This window comes from Apium graveolens, chromosome 2 (genome assembly GCF_009905375.1).
Source record: "Apium graveolens cultivar Ventura chromosome 2, ASM990537v1, whole genome shotgun sequence".
NCBI classification, from domain to species: Eukaryota; Viridiplantae; Streptophyta; class Magnoliopsida; order Apiales; family Apiaceae; genus Apium; species Apium graveolens.
Window position 1 is genome coordinate 55,338,845 of NC_133648.1, and position 21,551 is coordinate 55,360,395.

The window sequence follows — 21,551 nt, forward strand, 5'->3', positions numbered from 1 at the left end:
CATAACACAAGCCTAAAATGTTTCTTTCATAATTAGCTTAATTAATTTTCGTAAAATTATTACTCCTTATTTAGTTATATAAAAAAACTAAAGTGAGATTTTGAAATGATACCTCATTCAAAATTTGTGAAACCCTTCTTCGAAATATATTTGTTGCTGCTGGTGTTAAAAGAAATCCTCAAGGACATGATTCGACATTCAGTGGAGGCATGTGCACAGACCATTTCTGAAAGAAACATAGATTTGGTTTTTCTATTACAGATGGTGAAGATAGTGGAAAAATTTTCATGCTTCCACTACGAAATGTACCCTCTCTACTTTACCCAAGTCAGATTCTTTCACCATCTCCACGTATTCCCTTCAGGTCTTTTCAAATGACAAAAGGAAAAACAAGTTGTTTCTCTATACAATAGAACTACTTGGTGACATTGTTGCAAAAAAGTCACACACGTAGAGCCATTCGTATGCCTTGTATTCGTGAAAGATAAAGCCTATAACATACAATTCAAGTATAGGGACACCATAAACAAGCTAATAACGAGATGCCTCGTGGTTCCAACAGACTTTTGTTGGCATACAGAGTAACATAACAAACTTTTCCTATCAGATTATCAAGTGTTCACAGTATGACAGACATGACAACTACTTAGTAGGTACCCAAACCAAGACAAGCAAGAAAGAAAGTGGATGCTCCTTGTTTGCTGCACATATCAGGAAAAGACTCGCACTGAATTGATAAGAAATGCTATAAAATGCTCAGACCCTAACGTCTTCATTGTTATCCCTATCCTAACAATGCTACACGTAGGGGACTTGATTTTTGATAAAGGTTCAGGCTTCCTAACTTTAGTTGGGTGATATGCACAAGTTACCAGACAAGAATGGACAATTACTCACCTCTTTTCTGGTAGGAAATGAACATACATTCTGAATGCATGACTTCATCTATTTCGTCGAACTGAAACATTTAAAATCTATTAATGCTCAGACACATAGAAACCTCTGACAACTAACTTTCGAGTATCATGTAAGAAATATATAAAGGTATGTGGCAAAAAACATGTACATGTAAAAAGAATATATAAGAAATAACATTGAAGGTCCTTGAAGAACTTCTGACTTTCTATGTTGTACACATCGCAACATTTGTTCAAGTTAAACTGTTTAAACTATTTAACAGATTCACGTGTCAGTAATTTTTAATGAGAGAAAAAATCATCCATAACCAAAAACCTATTGGTTATGATCTGGTGACAGAAGAGATAACCAAAAACGTATATAGTAGAGATAAGAAATGCTCGCGTACTGATGACAGGAAGGTCCATTTCAAGTCCAACAAGCTCCAGTAGCTTAAAACCTTCCATGTCCGGCATATGCACATCACTAATAATCAGGTCAAATTTGTCTCTGTTTTCTCTCAGCATATTTAATGCTGCTCTTGCCTGATTTGCAAGTGTAACTGCAATAGCAAAAACAATAATAAGCTAACCTTTTAAGAAATAACTAGATAGAGAGAACAAAAGCCATAATTATGGGAATAAAATTAAAAAATGTGTGTCAGTTAAACCATGCCGTGCTCTACTGAATGGAATCAAAGTGACAACAAATCTTATAAAGCTTTAAAAACTTTCGATGCATAATTGATTATGTAATAACATAAAGAGTACTACCCTGCTAACTAAAATTCATGATAAACACATCCACAAATTGATAGGTAATAACACAAAGCCCTTTCAAGGTTAGTAATTTTCAATAGTGAGTAGAATGCATTTGCTTACCTCAGTTTTAAATGCCCTTATAGATGGGCACAGGGTTACATAATGGAAAACTTCCAAACAGCCTTAATTATCATTCCAGTTTCATCACCAACCAGGAATTCAACAAAACACATTTGCTGTACTGGGCCTCTTTGTGTGACCACCTCAGTACGAACAACCTTTACAGTGAGATTAAGCCCATAAGTTCCCGGTCGAAATTCCGCAACCTTACTATAACCAATAATTATGTCAATCAATAACCAATACAAAAGTCAAATCTTCGAATAAATTGAACATTAATCCAACTGAAAATTCAACAATTTACAATTCTACAATTAAAGAGCGTACAACTTAGTTTAATTAGAACCGATTAAAAATTAAAAATTAGGGTTTCAAATTGAAACCCCCAATTCTAAAATTAGGGTTCAAAACTTACCAAATTTAAGCTTTAACTTCAACTTAGCTTTAAACTTAGACTTAGCTCTAAACTCAGACTTGAACTTTTACTCTAACTTAAACTTCAACCTTAAACTTCGACTGAGCTTTAAACTTCAGAGAGAGAGATATGAGAGCACAAAGAGATATCTGAGAGCATAGAGACAGAGAGACAACATTCCTCTGAGAGAGAGTGGTGGGTGTTCTTGGATGAGAGGTCGATTTGAGTGAGAGACGAGAGAGGAGAGTTTTTGGATATATTTTAAGATCGGTGTTTTATGTTTTATGTTTTTAATTTTAATCTTTAATTTTTTTATTAAAAAGAGAGGAGAGATCTTTGTGAGAAGAGAGGGAATTTTTCTAAGACAAAAAATAAGGGGGAAAACAAGGAGGGAATGAATTATTTGACTAAGGGGAAAAGGGGGAACGCGCGCTGATTAAATTTTTTAAAACAGACTTATAACATCAGTTGGGCTAAAACACCGATGTTTATAATAACAAAAGACATCGGTTGGTTAAAACTGATGTAGAAAACACCTTTTATATCGGCTCCAAAAGCAACCAATGTCTAAGAGGCGATGTTTATTCTACTTTTTCTAGTAGTGATGCAATACGTTAAATCTCAAATCCAACTTAATTAAACTCATGATCTAATCATTAACCCATATTCTTTCCAAACCAAACAAAATATAACTTGATTACACTTAAGACTTTACATTCATGCAAGGAAACCAACTCAAAAACAAATATATATATATATATATCAAAACCAATCGAACATTAAAACCCTTTTGTAAAACTCATTCATTCGAACCAAAAACCAAATCTTTGAACCAAAACCCTTTATAAAATTTGAATCAAAATCAAAACCCACCTTTTTAATAGCAAAAAGTCGAACCTACCTCCAAAACAAATCCAAGAAAATCACACAACTTATGTACTATACTCTCTCTTAAGATTATACACTTAGAAATTGTGTTTTCTTTGATATAACCAAGAGATGTTGATGCAAAAACTTTCTTAAACACTTGCATGCAAAGAATATATGAATAGGGGATTGAAAATGATGAAGATCAATGGCAAGATCTTTAAATTCTAAGTAGATTTTGGTGTTGTATGTAGGAGAGAGAGAGAGAGAGAGAGCTCGGTGAGAGAGAGAAGAAGAGAGGGAGAGAGAGCCGAGAGAGAAGAAGAAGAGAGTGGAAAAAAATGAGATGAGTGAAGTGGTGAGTTGAATGACAAGATTTTTATTTGATTCTCCCATGTGAAAAGTTAGTGGATTTTGGAATTTACCAATCTATCCTTCTCCTACTACTAGCACAAAATGCATGCAAGGCTAGAGTGATAATTTGGTTAGGTAGAAAAGAGTTAGTGGGGTGGAAAATGACACAACTACCCTTATCTTATATTGTGAGTGGAAATACATGCAAGGGCAATTAGGTAATTTAATAATCATTAATCTAATTAATTACAAAGAATACATTTTATAAATAAAACCATAAATCTATAAATTACAAGAGTGACATCATAAAATAGCTTAAAATTTTAGGAATTTAATAAAATCAAATTCAAAATTTATAAATAAAAATAATTTTAAAAACTATTGTTCTTAAAGAATAAAAATGCATTTATAACCTATATAAATAGCAATTAATGCACTTCTTATTTTCTAAAATTCCAAATAATATCATACAAGCGTATAATCACATAATCATGCACCTTAACATAGATTCACATATCATGTATCGTAATGAAATATACTTAATCATAAAATTTTCCTTTTCACTAATATTCATTATTCGCGTAATCGGTCGCGTCCTGTCTAACGGCCCGACGCTGAGCGTTTTCAACTACGCTTCAAAATCATTCTCTTTATACCAGATGACACATCAAACTGGAATATAATATTTATTTAAATATTTCCATTCTCACATAATAACACATAATTTACATAATTACACTTTACTCGCATAATTAATTCGTGAAAATTCCCAGTCGTTACATGGTGATTGTATGATAACCTAGTACTGGTTGTGCTTATTCGTCTTATGAACGTCGCAAACTTATAAAATAGTGTATTAATTCTTAATGAAGCGAAAGTGAATTTAGGGGTTTAGAACTTGCCATTCTAGCATAGGTTCATGTGTTATTGTTATGCATGATTCGTAGGTAATTTTAACCATCTTATTTTCCCTATGTAATCATGATAGATAACTTGCGCATTAAACCGTTATGTTGTTAAATTCTATAGAAATATAGGGTCTCAATATAATTGGTGTCTATTCAGCTTCTATCTCTTTTGTGGATGTCTGGTAGTATGGTACTCGTGCAACCAAAGTTAGCGTTTATCAGTTTCGTGTTATCTGATTAGTGTCATCACCATTACATGCTAAAAATTAAGAACGAAAAGGTTATTGAATGAAGTATTTAATGAAGTTAGAATCACATGTTTGCCATATATATTAATTTAACCATTCTTATTCTCTTAATTATAATTGTTAGCTTAAATTTATTTAAAAACCATCTCAATTTGTTATTCGTCTTAGCATTGGATAATAACCATATCATTGTTGCATAGGTGCATATTCTTAAATTTAACCAAAGAGTCTATGTGGGAACAAATTTGATCTAAATCTTATACTACTTGCGAACACGTATACTTGCTTGTATTTTAGTGCATGTTTAGAGACTAATAATCTGTATTGACTTTCAACTCCTACTGATGGCTCAACGGATGTTGATCTTTGCCATTCAACGGATGATGCAGATTGTCTCTCAACGGATGATGCACTTGGTCTTTCGATGGATGTTGAATCATGTGCTTTATTTGTTGCTGATTTTCCAGCATTGTCCTTAGAGATTATTACTTGATCACTTTCATCTTCACCATCATCGCAAATCATCTCAACATTGTCAAATTTGAGGCTTTCATGGAAACCTTCATCTTGCAGTCCTTCAATCTTCTTACCATCAAACACAACATGTATAGATTCCATAACAATGTTGGTTCTGAGATTGTAGACTTTGTACGCTTTTCCAATTGCATACCCAACAAAAATACCTTCATCTGCTTTGGCATCAAACTTTCCATGTTGATCAGTTTGATTCCTTAGAGTATAGCATTTGTAGCCAAAGACATGAAGAAAGTTTAGTGTTGGCTTCCTATTCTTGAACAATTGATAGGGAGTCATGTATTTTGCTAGATTGACCAAAGAAATATTCTGAGTGTAGCATGCAGTATTTACAGCTTCTGCCCAAAAGTATGTTAGTAACTTTGATTCTTCTAGCATTGTTCTTGCAGCTTCAATAAGAGATATGTTCTTTCTTCCCACCACTCCATTTTGTTTTGGAGTTTTAGCTGAAAATTCATGCATGATTCCATTTTCTTCATAAAACAACCTCATAACATAATTCTTGAACTCGGTTCCATTGTCACTCCCGATTCTTCTAATTTTAAGATCAGGATGATTGTTGACTTGTCTTATGTGATTGATAATGATTTCACTAGCTTCATCTTTAGATTTAAGAAAATATATCCAAGTGAACTTTGAGAAATCATCAACAGTCGCTACGAAGTATCTTTTCTTTGAGATTGACAATACATTGAGTGGTCCAAACAAGTCTATATGCAGAAGTTGTAGAGGTTCTTTAATTGTAGATTCAAGCTTCTTTTTGAATGATGCTTTGATTTCTTTTCCTTTTTGACAGGCATCACACAGTCCATCCTTTGAGAACTCAACTTGAGGAATGCCTCTTACAAGATCTTTCCTGACTAATTCATTCATAGTCTTGAAGTTCAGATGGGACAGTTTCTTGTGATATAGCAAACTTTCATCTTGAATTGCTTTGCTGAAAAGAAAAGTAATAGAATTTACACTTGATGAGTTGAAGTCAGCTAAATACATATTTCCTTTTCTCACACCAGCGAGAATCACTTTGTTGTCCTTCTTGTTTGTAACAACATAGGCTTCAGAATTGAATGTTACTGAGTTACCTTTATCACAAAGTTGGCTGATACTCAAAAGATTATGTTTAAGTCCATCCACTAGAGCAACTTCTTCAATGATGACATTGTCTTTTAAAATCAAGCCATATCCCACAGTATACCCTTTGCTATCATCTCTAAAATTAATACTTGGGCTAGCTCTCTCCTTGAACTCAGTGAGCAAGGTAGAATCTCCGGTCATGTGCCTTGAGCAATCACTATCCAAATACCACAGATTCTTTCTGTTTCCCTGTACACATCAAAACCAAATCAAGTTGATTTTGGTACCCAAATTTCTTTGGGTCCTGCCTTGTTAGCCTTCTTTTTAGGTTTCTTAGGCTTTTCCATATTTGACTCAGGTGATTACGATTCAACCTTGGTCAATAGAGTAGGGCTTTGAAAACCATTCAAAATTATAGAATTATCATGCACAGGTTGATCAACATGAGATGGCATATTATATGCAAACATGTTATTCCTGTATGGCATGCTAAATGATATTTGAGGCATATTAAATGCAGCATAGTAAGGATTTTGTACAAATGGTATATTAGAAAATTATGCATTCAGATTTTGTGTAGGCATAATAGGCATGACATTCAAAGGCAATATAGGCATGTTGGGAAATGAGGGAGGTGTAGGCATGGATGCAGGCATAGAAGATTTGCAATTAATAGACAAATTATTAACACTACCACACTTAACACAAATTTTTCTTGGAGCATATTTATCAGGTGTGTGGTTGTTATGTTTGTTAATTCCTACTTTTCCATTCCTGTTATTTTTCCTTTTTGATTCTGCCTTAACCTCATTTTTCTCCAATTTATCATTTAATTGCTTCATTGATAGATGCCCCATATTGACTCTTTTATTCTCCTTGATTTGACTTATTTCTTTTGTAACAAAGTTCTTGGAAACTGATCCATATTTTTCATTTAACTTAGCTAGCTTGACTTTGCTAACTGGCTTTCTTTCACTAGATGTGGTTCTTTTCCTTTCGACGGATAATTCTTTTTATCATTCGACGGATAATCTTCATTATCCGTTGAAAGTCCTTCTACCAAACTAGGATCCAGTTTCTCTTTAATTTTTTTCCAGGCTTCCTTACAGAAGGACTCTATACCTTGAACTTTGATAATTTAAATATGGACATCTCTAGATCATTTCCAAGCCTTTATTACCTCTTGTTCTCGTTCAAGTTGCTTTCTTAAAACCTCTTCTTTGTTTAACGATTCAGTCAGTTCTTCCTTAGCAATTCTACACTCTATTTTCAGTGTCTCAAACTCAATAAAATTAAGTTTCTAACACAACATTTCTCTCACTTAAAAACAGATTGTTATCTTTAATTCTGGTGTTTTATTTAGTGAGTGACTTAAGTGTAACACGCAAGTTATACAACTCTATGGACATGTCATTTATAGCATCATTACACTCAGCTTTAGAAAGATGTGCTAGATTAGTGGTGATTACCTGATTGCATGAAGAACTGACCTCTGCTTCATCTGATTTGTCCATCAAGGCTTGGTTGACATAGCTTGGTTCCCATCTTCATCTTCCCCATCTGCTGCCCAGTCATTTTCCAGAGTCAAGAAAGCTCTTTCTTTTTGTTTGAGCAATTCAAAGTATTTCTTTTTATAGTCAACTTGCTCAAATTTCTTTTTCTCAGGATTAGGCTTTCTGCACTCATTTGCAAAATGACCACTCAAGCCACATTTGAAACACTTGAATTTGGATTTATCTGCCATGTTTCTATTTGGTTTGGCTGCTTTAAAATTCTTTTTGAATTTGAGCTTGGGAAACCTTCTTGACAGGAAAGCTATATGTTCATCTATATCCTCCATTTCATCTTGTCTAAGATGGTCTTCATATTCAGCTACTAACCCCATTCCTTTGCCTTCACAAACCCTAGAGTTTGGTGCAGATTCCACAGCTCCAACCTTCATTTCTTTCACTCTCTCTTATTCATCTACCAGTGCTATAGATCCTCCCTTCTTCCTTCCTTTCTCTATTTGCTCATCTTGTTCTAACTCAAGTTCATAAGTTTTTAGAATCCTATACAGTCTCTCCAAGGTAAACTCCTTATAATCTTGTGAATTTTTGAGAGAGACAGTCATAGGCTTCCATTCCTTTGGTAGAGATCTAAGGAACTTCAGGTTTGAATCTTTTTTCTGATAGACCCTTCCATGCAGCTTCAGTGCATTTAGTAGTTTTTGAAGTCTACTAAAGATATCACTTAAAGATTCACTATCTTCACATTGAAAATGTTCGTACTACTGAATTAAAAGTTGCATCTTGTTTTCCCTCACTTGCTCAGTTCCATCATATATGATTTGAATTGTATCATAATTTTTTTTAGCAGTCTTGCAATTTATGACATTGTCAAACATATCTCCATCAAGAACATTGAACATAATGTTCATAGCCTTCTTGTCTTTGTGTACTTGCTCAATATTTTCATATGTCTATTATACTTGTGGCTTTGGGACACTTTGCTCATTGCCTACAGCACCTCCAGTATCTGTAGCAGCTCTTATAGAAACATGAAGGCTTTTCTCAATGTAATCAACATACCTTTCATCTTGAGAGAGAAGATGCAGGTGCATTTCCACCTTCCAATGGTGATAGTTGTCTTTATCCAAGAATGGAATCTTCACTCCAACATTCTTTCTACTCATGTTGTTAGTTGCTTTGATCTTTAAACTCTTTGTATGTCAAGAGCTTGCTCTGATACCAATTGTTATTCCCTAATAATCTAACAACTAGAATTATAGAAGGGGGGTTGAATGTAATTCTTGGTTGCCTTTTGATTTCAAGAACTTCTTCACAATATAATATAAATGTGGTTGAATATGCTAAGTACGTATAATAGAAATTGAAGTAATTCAAACCACAAAGTAACTAAATACACAATGTTTAATACTTTCCGGTGGATTTGTTGTTTCCCCCAGAGATATATATTGCTGAAGATCTCTGTGATGTTGTAAAGCACATAGCTGCTTATAAGAGAAAATTACAGAAGGACGAACTCGAAATTCTTGACAGATCTTGCTTTTTCTATTTCTAAGTTCTCTCTAATGCTCGACTGATATTCTCATTTAATTATTCTACTTGCTACTTCCTGGTTTATATATTACCAAGTTACATGTTAAAAAGAAAAACAAATAAAACAAAACTATATATGTCTAATCACATGTTTCTTCATTCCTCTATCCAACATCTTTGCATTTCTCCAAATTAGCATGGAAATGGAAATGCTTCTTGATCTTCATAATCCTAATTACAGGCTGCCACATTCCTTTTGTGTATAATCAATCCATGTGACTGTCAAGTCACTATCAAATCCTATTTGAAATTCGTCATCCGTCGAGGCTCAGTTGGATCATTCGTCGAAATATGACTTGGGTCATCCGTCGAGGCCTTGTGAAGAACATCCGTTGAAAGTGTTTTTATAGCAGTTGACTCAATTTCACTTATGTAAAATTACAAGGCATGTAATATTTACAATTTGCCAGCCTATTTCACATATCATTCTTGTAGTCAACATGACTTAAAATGTCCTACAACTTCTAATTCTTTAAGACATTATAATACACAGGAATGTACTACAAAGACTTATTAATACATAAGCTACTCTTTCAACGGATGACTGTTAGGCTCATCCTTCGAAAGCTACAAACACTTATACAAATCTACTAAGGTGTTTTGACAACTTATCATCAAGCCTACAACATATTCCTAACAACTTTCTAAAGCAACCTTTTTCTATTTCCATTTCTAGCTTAGCAAATCTGTACAGAATCATGTAGGTCTGTGACCATCCTTTGTCCAGGTAATCTTGGCCCTTGATCTTGTATTCTCCCAGCTACTTTGTAGACTTTTCAATCTATTTGATAGTTCATTTGTTGACTGATAATCTTGAATCTTGAATTTTTTTGCATTCTGTATTTGAGAGGCATATCGAGATCTCCAGTTTGTTTTATAGAGATGTGATATCTCGATAAGTATAATGACTTATCGAGATCTCTGAGTTCTCTATAGGTATATTTGACTTGTTGAGGTCTCTTGATCTTTGCATGTTAAATGACTTGTCGATATGTCTGAGATCTCTACATGTAGAATTGACTTGTCGATATCTCAGAGATCTCTAAATATATTGTGACTTGTCGATATCTTTGAGAGCTCTAATGAGAAATTGACTTGTCCATATCTCCAATCCTCACATCTTCATTTGACTTTTCGATATCTATGAGTTCTCTACATGCAGAAATGACTTGTCAATATCTCCAATCTTTACATCTTCATTTGACTGTTCGATATCTCTGAGACTTCTCGATAAGTCATTCCAGACTTCTCGAATGACTTCTCGATATTATTTAATTTGTGACTTGTCGATATCTTGACTTAGAATATTGTTCATAAAACATTTTTATTCAACTCCAAGCTTCTTCACTTTTCTCTGAGGCATGATCATGGCTTGATCTTCTTCCAGATTTTATTCCTTAGCTTGAATCTGTTTACGGAAAAATACTCCAGTCTAATCTTCTAACCTTTTTACAGACTCAAGGAATATAATAAAAAATACAAAGTTGATTATCAAACAACTAAATCTTAAGATTGTCAATATGACTTAGTCTTGTATAGGCATGTCTTACACAACATGTAGCCTTAAACCAACTTTGGGTTTATGTCAATATTATTCACGATTTTTATATATTTTCAAATGTCGGCAAAGACCATATATGTTGTAGTGTCTGTTGTAATGCCTTTTCAAAAATATCATAATAATTTAAAAGTGTTACTATAATTCGCAAGCTTGTAACACTTTTTTTTTATTTCTTCCAAAACTTTTCAAAAATATGGCAATAAACAAGAAAGTTATATATATACATAACATTTTATGTAACATAAATGAAGTTTGGGTTTGTAATAAGCCAAATGTTGTGTTTGTAGTTTATACAGTTGTTTATGTCATTATGTATGTGTTATTACGGTTTATGTTAATAATTATGATGTTTGTTTAATCGAAATAATCGAAGCATGTAGCAACTCAATTGTTCGTTGTATAAGTATAGTTATGATTATTTTGTATATTCTCTTTGATAATCAGAAATTATATTAAGGAAAAGAGAAAGACCATTTAGTAAAAATATTATCACTATTGATAAGGAGAACATAATACCAATTGTTGAAGACTCCAGTATCCTTCAAAATAAACTAACATCCGCGTGCGAGTAATTGTCAACAAGAATTGTTACGTTCATCTTTATATATTGAAAATATTTTGTATGTAGCAGGTTTATCGTAAATGTTTAATGTAATTAGTATAATCTACAACCAATATATCAAAATAGAGACGAAGACCATCTAAGAAGAAAATCTTATCAATTGGTAAATAGAATATAATACCAATTGTCCATTCTTCAAATTTCCAAAAATATGATAACACGGGCGATAAAATGTCTTAACAAGGTTGTCAACAAGGTTTGTTGTGTTATAATAATTGGGCATCAATCTTTATGTTTAATAATTTTTAATATGCTTGTTGTGTATTTCAGATGTTATCCAAAAAAAAGAAGAAGACCATTCAAAAATAAAAAATCTAAATTCTGATTTTATAGAGGATGTACGACTGTCAATATCAGGTTTGTTATTACCAAGTTGAATATTTCGAGTATGTACCATAGTTTATAATATGATTGTTTTGTTTCTTAGATGTTATTCCGAAAAAAAAAGATGAAGACCATTAAAACTTAAAAATTTCACATCCGATGAAGCTGAGAACGTATACTGTCTCAACAAGGTTTGTTATTTTATAGTTTGAAAATGAAAAGTATTAGAATGATTACTCACATAAGATTCTATTGTAATTTTTAATTTATAATGTTTAGATGTTTTACCAAAAAAGACTAGAAGACCGTGCAAAAATAATTATTTTTCCTTTTTAACTATTCTGATGTTACATGTTAGATGTTTCGTTTACATGAGAAGAACTTGTGCAGATTCACTGCCGCTTACAAAGCCAAATGATCTTTTGATTTTGTGTATCATGGAAATTCTAAGTTTGATTTGGAAACTCCCTTAGAAAAACCATTTAATGGAGTTCCTGAACAAATTCATAACATAAGCCCTAATTTTAGTCCCTTTTTATAGGCTTTGCGAGATGCGAAACAACTGTTAAATTACAATTTTTAGTACAAAAAATTAGGAATATTCTGACCAAATAATTTTAGTTATTGCCTTTATTGAAAGATATTTTTGTACCACTTATGGGTGGATAATTTGATATCATATATTTTGGCCTTTTAGAGGCAATTATGTGTCATTTTGATGATTGTTTGTGTCTTTATTGTTATATTATCTATAGATTAATTTATTTACTTTAGTATGTCATTAAAGATATTTTTGATTAAACTCTATGTTAATACAATCTTTTTTATAATAAATTATTATTTATCTGATTTAATTTCCTTTTATTATTTTAATGTGTTGTCCTTATTTAATTTGTTTTTATTTTCAGGGTGGTTGATGAAAATACACCTAGAGGGGGGGTGAATAGGTGATTATGGCTAATTTTGATTACTTTTAAATTTTACCCGATAATAGCTTACTGAGATTTTATCAAAAGAACTATAATCTGACAATGATAGTAAGCTGAGATGACTAAATTCAATGCAGAAAATAATGTGCAGAAAAGTAAATAGAACACACAAGAATTTTAGCCAGGTTCGACCCCTAAGCCCCTATGGTCTACGTCCTGGTCCCTTACCAACTTGGTAAGAGAATATATTATTGATCAATGAAACTTACAACTACAAGATACAACAATATATCTCCATTTATCCCAGCTGCTGATAATGGCTTGCTGAAACCCTGTTTAAGAACCTGCTCTCTAAGTACTATACTACCTCGTAGTACAAACTCCTCTAGCAAGTACCACTAAATCCTTATTTCCCTAAGCCAACTTATCCAGCAACTAATCAATATAATTTGAACAATATAAATCAATGATAAAATTTACAACTCAAACTATAGACTCTCTAAGATGACAAAATGTGTTTATAATTAGAGCTCAAGAGAGTATATGTTAAACAATAAGTTCAGGAGTTGTGAGTGTTCTTGCTTGCAATTAGTTCATTTTGAAAATCTACAAGAATGCTCATATATCAACACACATTAACGTTTGAAACAACCAAATTACAATGGCTAGAATCCAATTCTACCGTTTAAGATCGTTGGCATGGTTTCCCACATTCATGTATACGTTAGATAGAAGAGAAACAATGATGTTCAACGATCAGAAAACATCTCTTCTATTTTGTAGACTATAAAACGTTTTTAACAGTTTGTAGAAGATAGAGTTTGATAGAAAAACAAACTCCTATAATTTAGGAAATCAATTTGAATAAGTTAAAACAATTTATACTTGAGCTCTATATATATAATGCATGTATATTATATTAGAGAAGTCCTTACAACTGATATAAAAGAAGTTCCTATAATATCTCCATAAATTCGACTTCCTGGTTAAATCTGGACTGTGCATCTTGGCCTGCTGTTATTCTGACACTGTTGATCATAGCTTGCTGAAATACAATACTATTTTATGATAGCTTGCTGTCATTATGCTTAACTGACAAGGTCATTAAGCTGTGATTACCTGCAAACAAGCTTGGATAACAGTATGATAGCTTGTTGTATTGATCATCAAAACTAAGGAGTTAAAATCTCCCCCTTTTGATGATTACACACATTTAGGAGAATTATAAAAACTCCCCCTAAATCTATGCATATCTCAAAACTTTATAACCAATTACTACAATTAAATAAACTTTAAATAACACACATACATATCCAACATAACTAATATAACATCATTATATCACCAAGTCCAAAAGCGAACAAAGTCTTAAATAACAATGAACATAAACCAAGTTGCAAATCACAAAGAAAACATAAGCCAACAGATAGTCTTAAATAAGTCAACAGAAGAGAAACATAAATCCAAGTTTTAATAACCAAACATAAACATAAATATAAGTCTCCTAAATTTCTCCCCCTTAGAGCATCAAAAAGATCTAGGTTGAAGGATGATGTTATCCTAAATCAAAAAACATAAAATAATGTCTATCTATTAAAAACTACCACATGTTATCAGTTTAAAAAAATGATAAGATAAAGCATCAAAACACACAAACAAGTAAGCAGCAATAAACAGATAATGGCATGTCAAAATTAATAAATCAAATTAAACACAAATTATGACATTTAATAAACAATCATAGTAAGCTAACATGAAAATTGATAGTAAGCTAACATTACCAAATTTCCAAAGATAGCTTGTCATTATACACTACACATGCCAAGTCCCCTTCGAATGGTAGAAAATCTTGCTTCGCCAAGGGGTTTTGTAAAGATATCTGCCAACTGATATTTAGTAGGCACAAAAATTAATTCAACCTTACCTTTAGCACCATTATCTTTCAAGAAATGGTGATGAACATCAATATGCTTTGTTCTTGAGTGATTCACCGGATTCTTTGATATGTTGATGGTGCTAGTGTTATCACAATAGATTGGAACTTTGCCACACTTGATTCCAAAATCTCGTAGAGTCTGAATCATCCATAAAATTTGAGAGCAACAGCTACCAGGTGCCAAATACTCACCTTCTGTTGTGGATAATGCAACTAAAGTTTGTTTCTTATTTTTCTAAGATACGAGACTTTGTCCTAAGTATGTACAAACACCACTTGTGCTCTTTTTATCATTTTGACATCCTGCATAATCTGCATCACTATACCTCACAAGATCAAATATGCTTGTAATAGGATAAAATAACCCAAGATTAATAGTCCCACTTAAATATCGAAATATTCTTTTAACTGCATTTAAGCTTGAGTCCATCAGAAATATCACCAATAACCTGTTCTGGAGGGTGATTCTTCACTGTCCATGTAGCTTTTGGCAATGAATGCTTTGAGATATCTTCATGTGAGGTCTTCCTTATCTTAGATGGAGGAGCTAAGTCTTCACCATCATAGATTGGCATTTTATCCTTCGCTCTATATCCTCTAGGACCATCAAGAGTCATATTTTCCATCTTTATAATTTCATCATCAACTGGAGTAGAAGTTTCTGAATGCTGATTTCCAAAATCAGTTTCAATTTCAGCTTGCTATTTTGGAGTATCCTTCTATGTTTCAGCTTGTTGTTTTCCAGCTTCACCTGCATCATCTTCCTCGTCTCTTGGAAGATCATTGTTAGGTTCTTGAAAAGTAACATCTATAGATTCCTCAACAATATGCTTAGACAAATTATAAACTCTATAGGTTTTACTATTCATAGAATAACAAAGAAAAATAGCTTCATAAGATTTAGCATCGAATTTACCATCATTACCAATTGTCTTGAGCACAAAACACTTTGAGCCAAAAATCTTGAAGTAACTGATGTCAGACCTCTTTTTCTTTAGCAATTCATATGGAGTCTTGTCCAAAATAGGTCTTATCAATACTCTATTCAGAACATAGCATGCTGTGTTGACTGCTTCTGCCCAAAAACTTCTAGGTAGCTTGCTTTCTTGTAACAATGTCCTTGTTGTTTCTTGCAATGACCTATTCTTTCTTTCTACCACACCATTTTGTTATGGAGTTCTTGGAGCAGAGAATTCGCGTGATATTCCTCTTTCTTCACAATAAGTAATAAAGTCTTTTTGGAATTCACCACCTCGATCATTCCTTATACCTACAAGCTTTGTATTGAGCTTATTCTCAAGTAACTTAATTAGTTTCTCAAACTCAATAAAAGCAACATCTTTAGTACGAAGAAAGAATACCCATGTAAAATGAGAATAATCATCAACAATTACAAAACCATATTGCTTACCTCCAATACTTTTATAAGCTTCTGGACCAAATAAGTCTAAATGCAAAAGTTCTAAGGGTTTAGAAGTAGATACCATCTTCTTTGCTTTGTGAGTACTTCTAATTTTTTTTCCTAATTAGCATTCCGAACATACCTCAATCTTGACATACTTGATTTTGGGTAAACCTCTGACTAGCTTCTTCTTTGAAAGTTTATTAAGCAAGTCCATGTGAGCATGACCCATTCTTCTATGCCAAACATAAGGATCTGTGTCTATTGCAGCAAGACAGCAAGCTATTTTCTGCAACTCAAAGTCCAAAAAATATATATATATTTTCTTCCCTTCTAGCAACTAGGGGGACTTTGTTAGTACCGATAGTAATATTACACTTCCCAATACCAAAATCAACCTTATGACCATCATCATATAACTGACTTATACTAAGCATATTATATTTTAGGCCTTTAACCTATTGAACTTTATCAATTGAAATGTGTTTATTACCTATTTAACCTTTTCCAAGGATTTCAAGAGTTTTGCTATCACCAATAGTCACTCTTCCACCCTTTTTCATCTGAAGACTCAAGAATTGTGCTTTGTCTCCACTCATATGTCTAGTACATCCGCTATCCAAGATCCATTGAGTTGATTTGACTCGAGCGGCAAGACACATCTACAAAACAAATAAAACAACTCAACCTTTTGGTACCCGTAATTTCTTGGGTCCAACATGGTTAGCAGATAAAATATAAAAAACATGTAAATCAGATTTCTTTATCCATTTTTGGATAAATCTGGGTGATTTAACTCTGCCAGCCTGATGATAGTAAGTTGTCTTTGTTCTGCCATTCTGACCATAGTAAGCTATTTTCTGTTTATTTCCTTCATGGTATGATTTATGTCCATTCTAAACTTTGCAATTTTTTTCCAGATGCCCTTTCTTCCCACATCTGTTGCATATCTTCCAAGGCATAGCATAATCATAGGGTATGCCATGTTTTCCTTCATATCTTGGAGCTTTGTCCTTCTTGTTTGCATTAATTCCAATTCCTTCTCTGACCAATGGAATATTTGTGTTGTTCATCATTGATTTGAGACTCTCTTCTCCTTGAACAAAAGATCACATGCCCCTTTTCAGATCCTCAACTTCCTTTGTGAGCAAATCAATCTTTTTAGCTTCGGGACTTATGATTCTAGCTTGCTGAGATGGTTCTTCTGCTTGATTTGTAGGTTCTGCATTGATTGATTCTCTGAGTTTGAACAGCTCCAAATATTCATCCCTTGCTTCAATCTCCTTCTTTAGCTCTGTGATCTCCATTAATTTAGTCTTGTTTCTTTTGAGGAGAATTTTGTTGAAGTTTTCCACATGACTGACTTTAGCTTGAAGATCCTTGATTTCAGCTTGTTTATCAGCTTGTGTAGGTACCTTCTTGTCAATCCAAGTATCCACTTTGCTCATCAAATCTTGAACCATGGTCTTGAGATAATTATTCTTCTCTTTTAGCTTGCTATTTTCAGCTTTAAGAGAATAATATTCTCCCATAGATACATCCCCATATTCCTGCATGGTTAGTGGTTCCAAAATAATATTTTCAGAAGATAAATTATATTTACAAGAGTTTACTTCACTCTGATCTTCTTCTGAATCACCTTCTAGATAGCCACTTTCTGAATTTCCACGAACAGAATCATCATCAAGTCCAACTAGGGCAAGATTAACCATGTCTCCACTTAAATCATCACTGGAAACTGAGTCATCATCACTCCAAGTCATTAGAGCTTTAGCTTTCTTCTAATCCTTGAAGACAGTTTGTTGTTTTACTTCAATTTGTAGCAGTCCCGCTTATAATGGCCTGACTTTCCACATTCAAAGCATGTCTGATCTTTTAAATCCTTGTTGGCCTTTTTGTTGTTGGAAAATCTGCCTTTATCTCTTTTCAACTTGTTCTTCTTCTCGATCATCTTTCTGATCTTCCTGGATATTAAAGCTAGTTCTTCATCTGATTAATCTTCAGATTCCAGTAAGCTGTCATTAGTGTGAAGATCTAACTGCTTCATTTGAGCAACTGGAGCTTGCATAGAACTTGATTGGCTTTCCTTGATTTTGCTTTCAAATTGTTCCAATTCTGCAAAAACATCCAATTGATATATAGTTTCTATAGTTGGAGAGGATTTTAAAGCTGTTACCTTTGGTTCATATATAAATGGCACAACACTAAGTATCTTCATGTTAATTTCTTCTTGAGGGATATGTTTGCCAAGTTGCTTTAAGGCTTTCAAATTTGTCTGGAATTTAGCTTGACTTTCTCGAATAGTTTCTCCATCTCGAAGCTTGAAATTTCCAAACTCATTCATTAGTTTGCTCAATTTCACCTTCTTTAAGCTCTTGGATCCTTCGTGATACAATTCCAGAGTATCACATATCTCTTTAGCTGATTTGCATGAAGCGACTTTATCACATTCACTAGGGCATAACCCATTCATGAGAGAATTCCTAGCCTTTCCATTGAAACTGTATTTGAGTAGTTCAGCCTCTGTGAGATCATCAATGTCTTTCACTTTACCTTCTTTGTCCTTGAACTCAAATGGACCCTCTTGAACGAATCTCAATGCTAGTGGCTCCCTGGATAGGTATACTTTCATGCAACCTTTCCACCAGTTGTAGTTTTCTGTACCAAGCAAGAGAGGTGCTCGGTAATCTGAGGTTCCTTCGGGATATTTGTCAGCATTTCGATCGAATACTATTCCTGTTACAGAAAGATTAGTATACCAAAGCTCTGATACCAACTGAAAATACACCTAGAGGGGGGTGAATAGGTGATTATGGCTAACTAGGATCACTTTTACATTTTACCCGATAATAGCTTACTGAGATTTTATCAACATAACTATGATCTGACAATGATAGTAAGCTGAGATGACTAAATGCAATGCATAAATAATGTGCAGAAAAGTAAATTGAACACACAAGAATTTTAGCCAGGTTTGACCCCTAAGCCCCTACGATCTACGTCCTGGTCCCTTACCAACTTGGTAAGAGATTATATTATTGATCAATGAAAGTTACAACTACAAGATACAACAATATATCTCCCTTTATCCCAGCTGCTGATAATGGCTTGCTGAAACCCTGTTTAACAACCTTCTCTCTAAGTACTATACTACCCCGTAGTACAAACTCCTCTAGCAAGTATCACTAAACCCTTGTTTCCCTTAGCCAACTTATCCAGCAACTAATCAATACAATTGAACAATACAAATCAATGATAAAATTTACAACTCAAACTATAGACTCTCTAAGATAACAAAACGTGTATATAATTAGAGCTCAAGAGAGTATATGTTAATCAATAAGTTCAGGAGTTGTGAGTGTTCTTGCTTGTAATTAGTTCATTTTAAAAATCTGCAAGAATGCTCATATATCAACACACATTAACGTTTGAAACAACCTCAATAAATTACAACGGCTAGAATCTAATTCTACCTTTTAAGATCATTGGGATGGTTTCCAACGTACATGTATACGTGAGATAGAAGAGAAACAATGATGTTCAACGATCAGAAAACATCTCTTCTATTTTATAGAGTATAAATTTTTTTTAATAGTTTGTAGAAGATAGAGTTTGATAGAAAAGCAAACTCCTATAATTTAGGAAATCAATTTGAATAAGTTAAAACGATTTATACTTGAGCTCTATATATATAATGCATGTATATTATATTAGAGAATTCCTTACAACTGATATAAAAGAAGTTCATATAATATCTCCATGAAATTCGACTTCCTTGTTGAATCTGGACTGTGCATCTTGGCTTGCTATTATTCTGACACTGTTGATCATAGCTTGCTGAAATACAATAATGTCTTATGACAGCTTGCTGTCATTATGCTTAACTGACAAGGTCATTGAGTTGTGATTACCTGCAAACAAGCTTGGATAACAGTATGATAGCTTGTTGTGTTGATCATCAAAACTAAGGAGTTACACTTGAAAGATATTTAGTGGATGTTCTTTTATTTGACTTCAAAACAATTTATCTATCCAAGGATCTCAGATTACATAATAATTTAGCAGCAATTTTTTGTGACACGAGCGACTTCCTATAATTATAACTATTAGAAAATACTAATTTTATTCTTATTTTTTTGTATATAATGTAATTTTGTAGATGGCACCGTTTTTTTCCAATAACTTTCCATACAGTTTTATTCTTCTATGGTCTGAATTTGGGTGTACGTGGTTCAGATCATATCGATTTTGGGTAAAAGTCGAACCAAACTGCGAAGAGCAATTTTAAAAAAGTGACATTCGCAACTATAAATGCGGTTACAGTTAACCGCTTCAGTTGCGATTATAGCCTCTTGACACTAGCTTCTACTTGCTCATGAGAGACTGCCCTCGCTCTCTTGTGATATTGCATGACTGGAGTTTTAGACAGTTCTACAAGCGCCTCTACAGTAGACTGAATGTCAGAATTTAGATCCAATGCACTCTGTGTGTCCTCATCAATTTCCAGTTTAAGCTTGAGCAAGTGCTGATTATAATAGGCTTTGACCAATCTTCTTCTCTTTGGTCTGGAATTTGCATTAGTATCAGCAGCTGTGTATTTTCCAGTTGATGGAACAACTAGTTTTGGAGAAAAATCAGATAAAAGGTTTGAAAATCTAGAAGATACGGTAGCATTGTCCTCATCTGAATATGATTCTAATCCAGCAAGTACAAGTTTCCTCTTAACAATTTCTGAAGGTTTTGAACAATGAGGAACTTGAGATACTTCGAGTTTTGACTTAGCTACGGCAGGATTTGTAGCTATTTTTACCAAGTCTTCCTGTCTTTTTACAACAAGTGTCTTTTGAGAGACACTTGAGATGGCTTCTGTTTGAGATTGTTTTAGTGTTTGAGTTGATGTGCTGAGGTGAGCTACGGGGGGTTTCCAATGGTGATTTCCCGCAGCTTAGCACTTTGACTGTTAAGCAAACCATAAGTCTCAGGAAGTCTTTCCAAAAGAAAGTTTCTTGCAACTAAAGATAACCTCAAAGGAGCTAAATGCAACCGCTTTTCATCTTGTGAAATTAAGTCAGAGAAAGCCCTTTTTGTCAACTTAAACACTGAAACTATTTGATTAGAGGGGATAGGGGTATTAGGAAAACAAGCATTGAAAATCAACTAGCAGAATCTAGCATAATATACTATATTTCTATCAGCATTTATCCCATCACCAATAAAAGACAGAACTACTCTACCATAATCATAATGTGAACCATGAATTAGAGAGTACCCTATCTGTTGTGTCATAATGGGCAAGGCATCAAAATTTGAAGATTTGTTATTGAACGCCTTTATGATGCAATCAAAGAAGAAATTCCATTCCTTTTGAGCCCATTCCTTTTTAATTGACCAAGGTTCTTCAAATCCTTGTCATAACCAATCTTAGTAAAGAATCTCCTCATCTCAATATCACCTACCAAACTTGAGTAGGAGGTATGAGTAGGCAACTGCAATGCATC

The 21,551-nt window shown here is 33.4% G+C and overlaps 1 protein-coding gene across 1 annotated transcript in view; it reads left to right on the forward strand.

Annotated features, from left to right (window-relative positions):
* The window catches only part of LOC141689775 (uncharacterized), a 103,124-nt gene extending 90,387 nt beyond the window's left edge, over positions 1-12,737 (forward strand). Inside the window, exon 4 of the mRNA XM_074494167.1 lies at positions 12,695-12,737. Coding sequence (XP_074350268.1) covers positions 12,695-12,737 — 43 coding nt within the window. The remainder of the gene's footprint in view (positions 1-12,694) is intronic.
* The last annotated feature ends 8,814 nt before the right edge of the window (positions 12,738-21,551 follow it).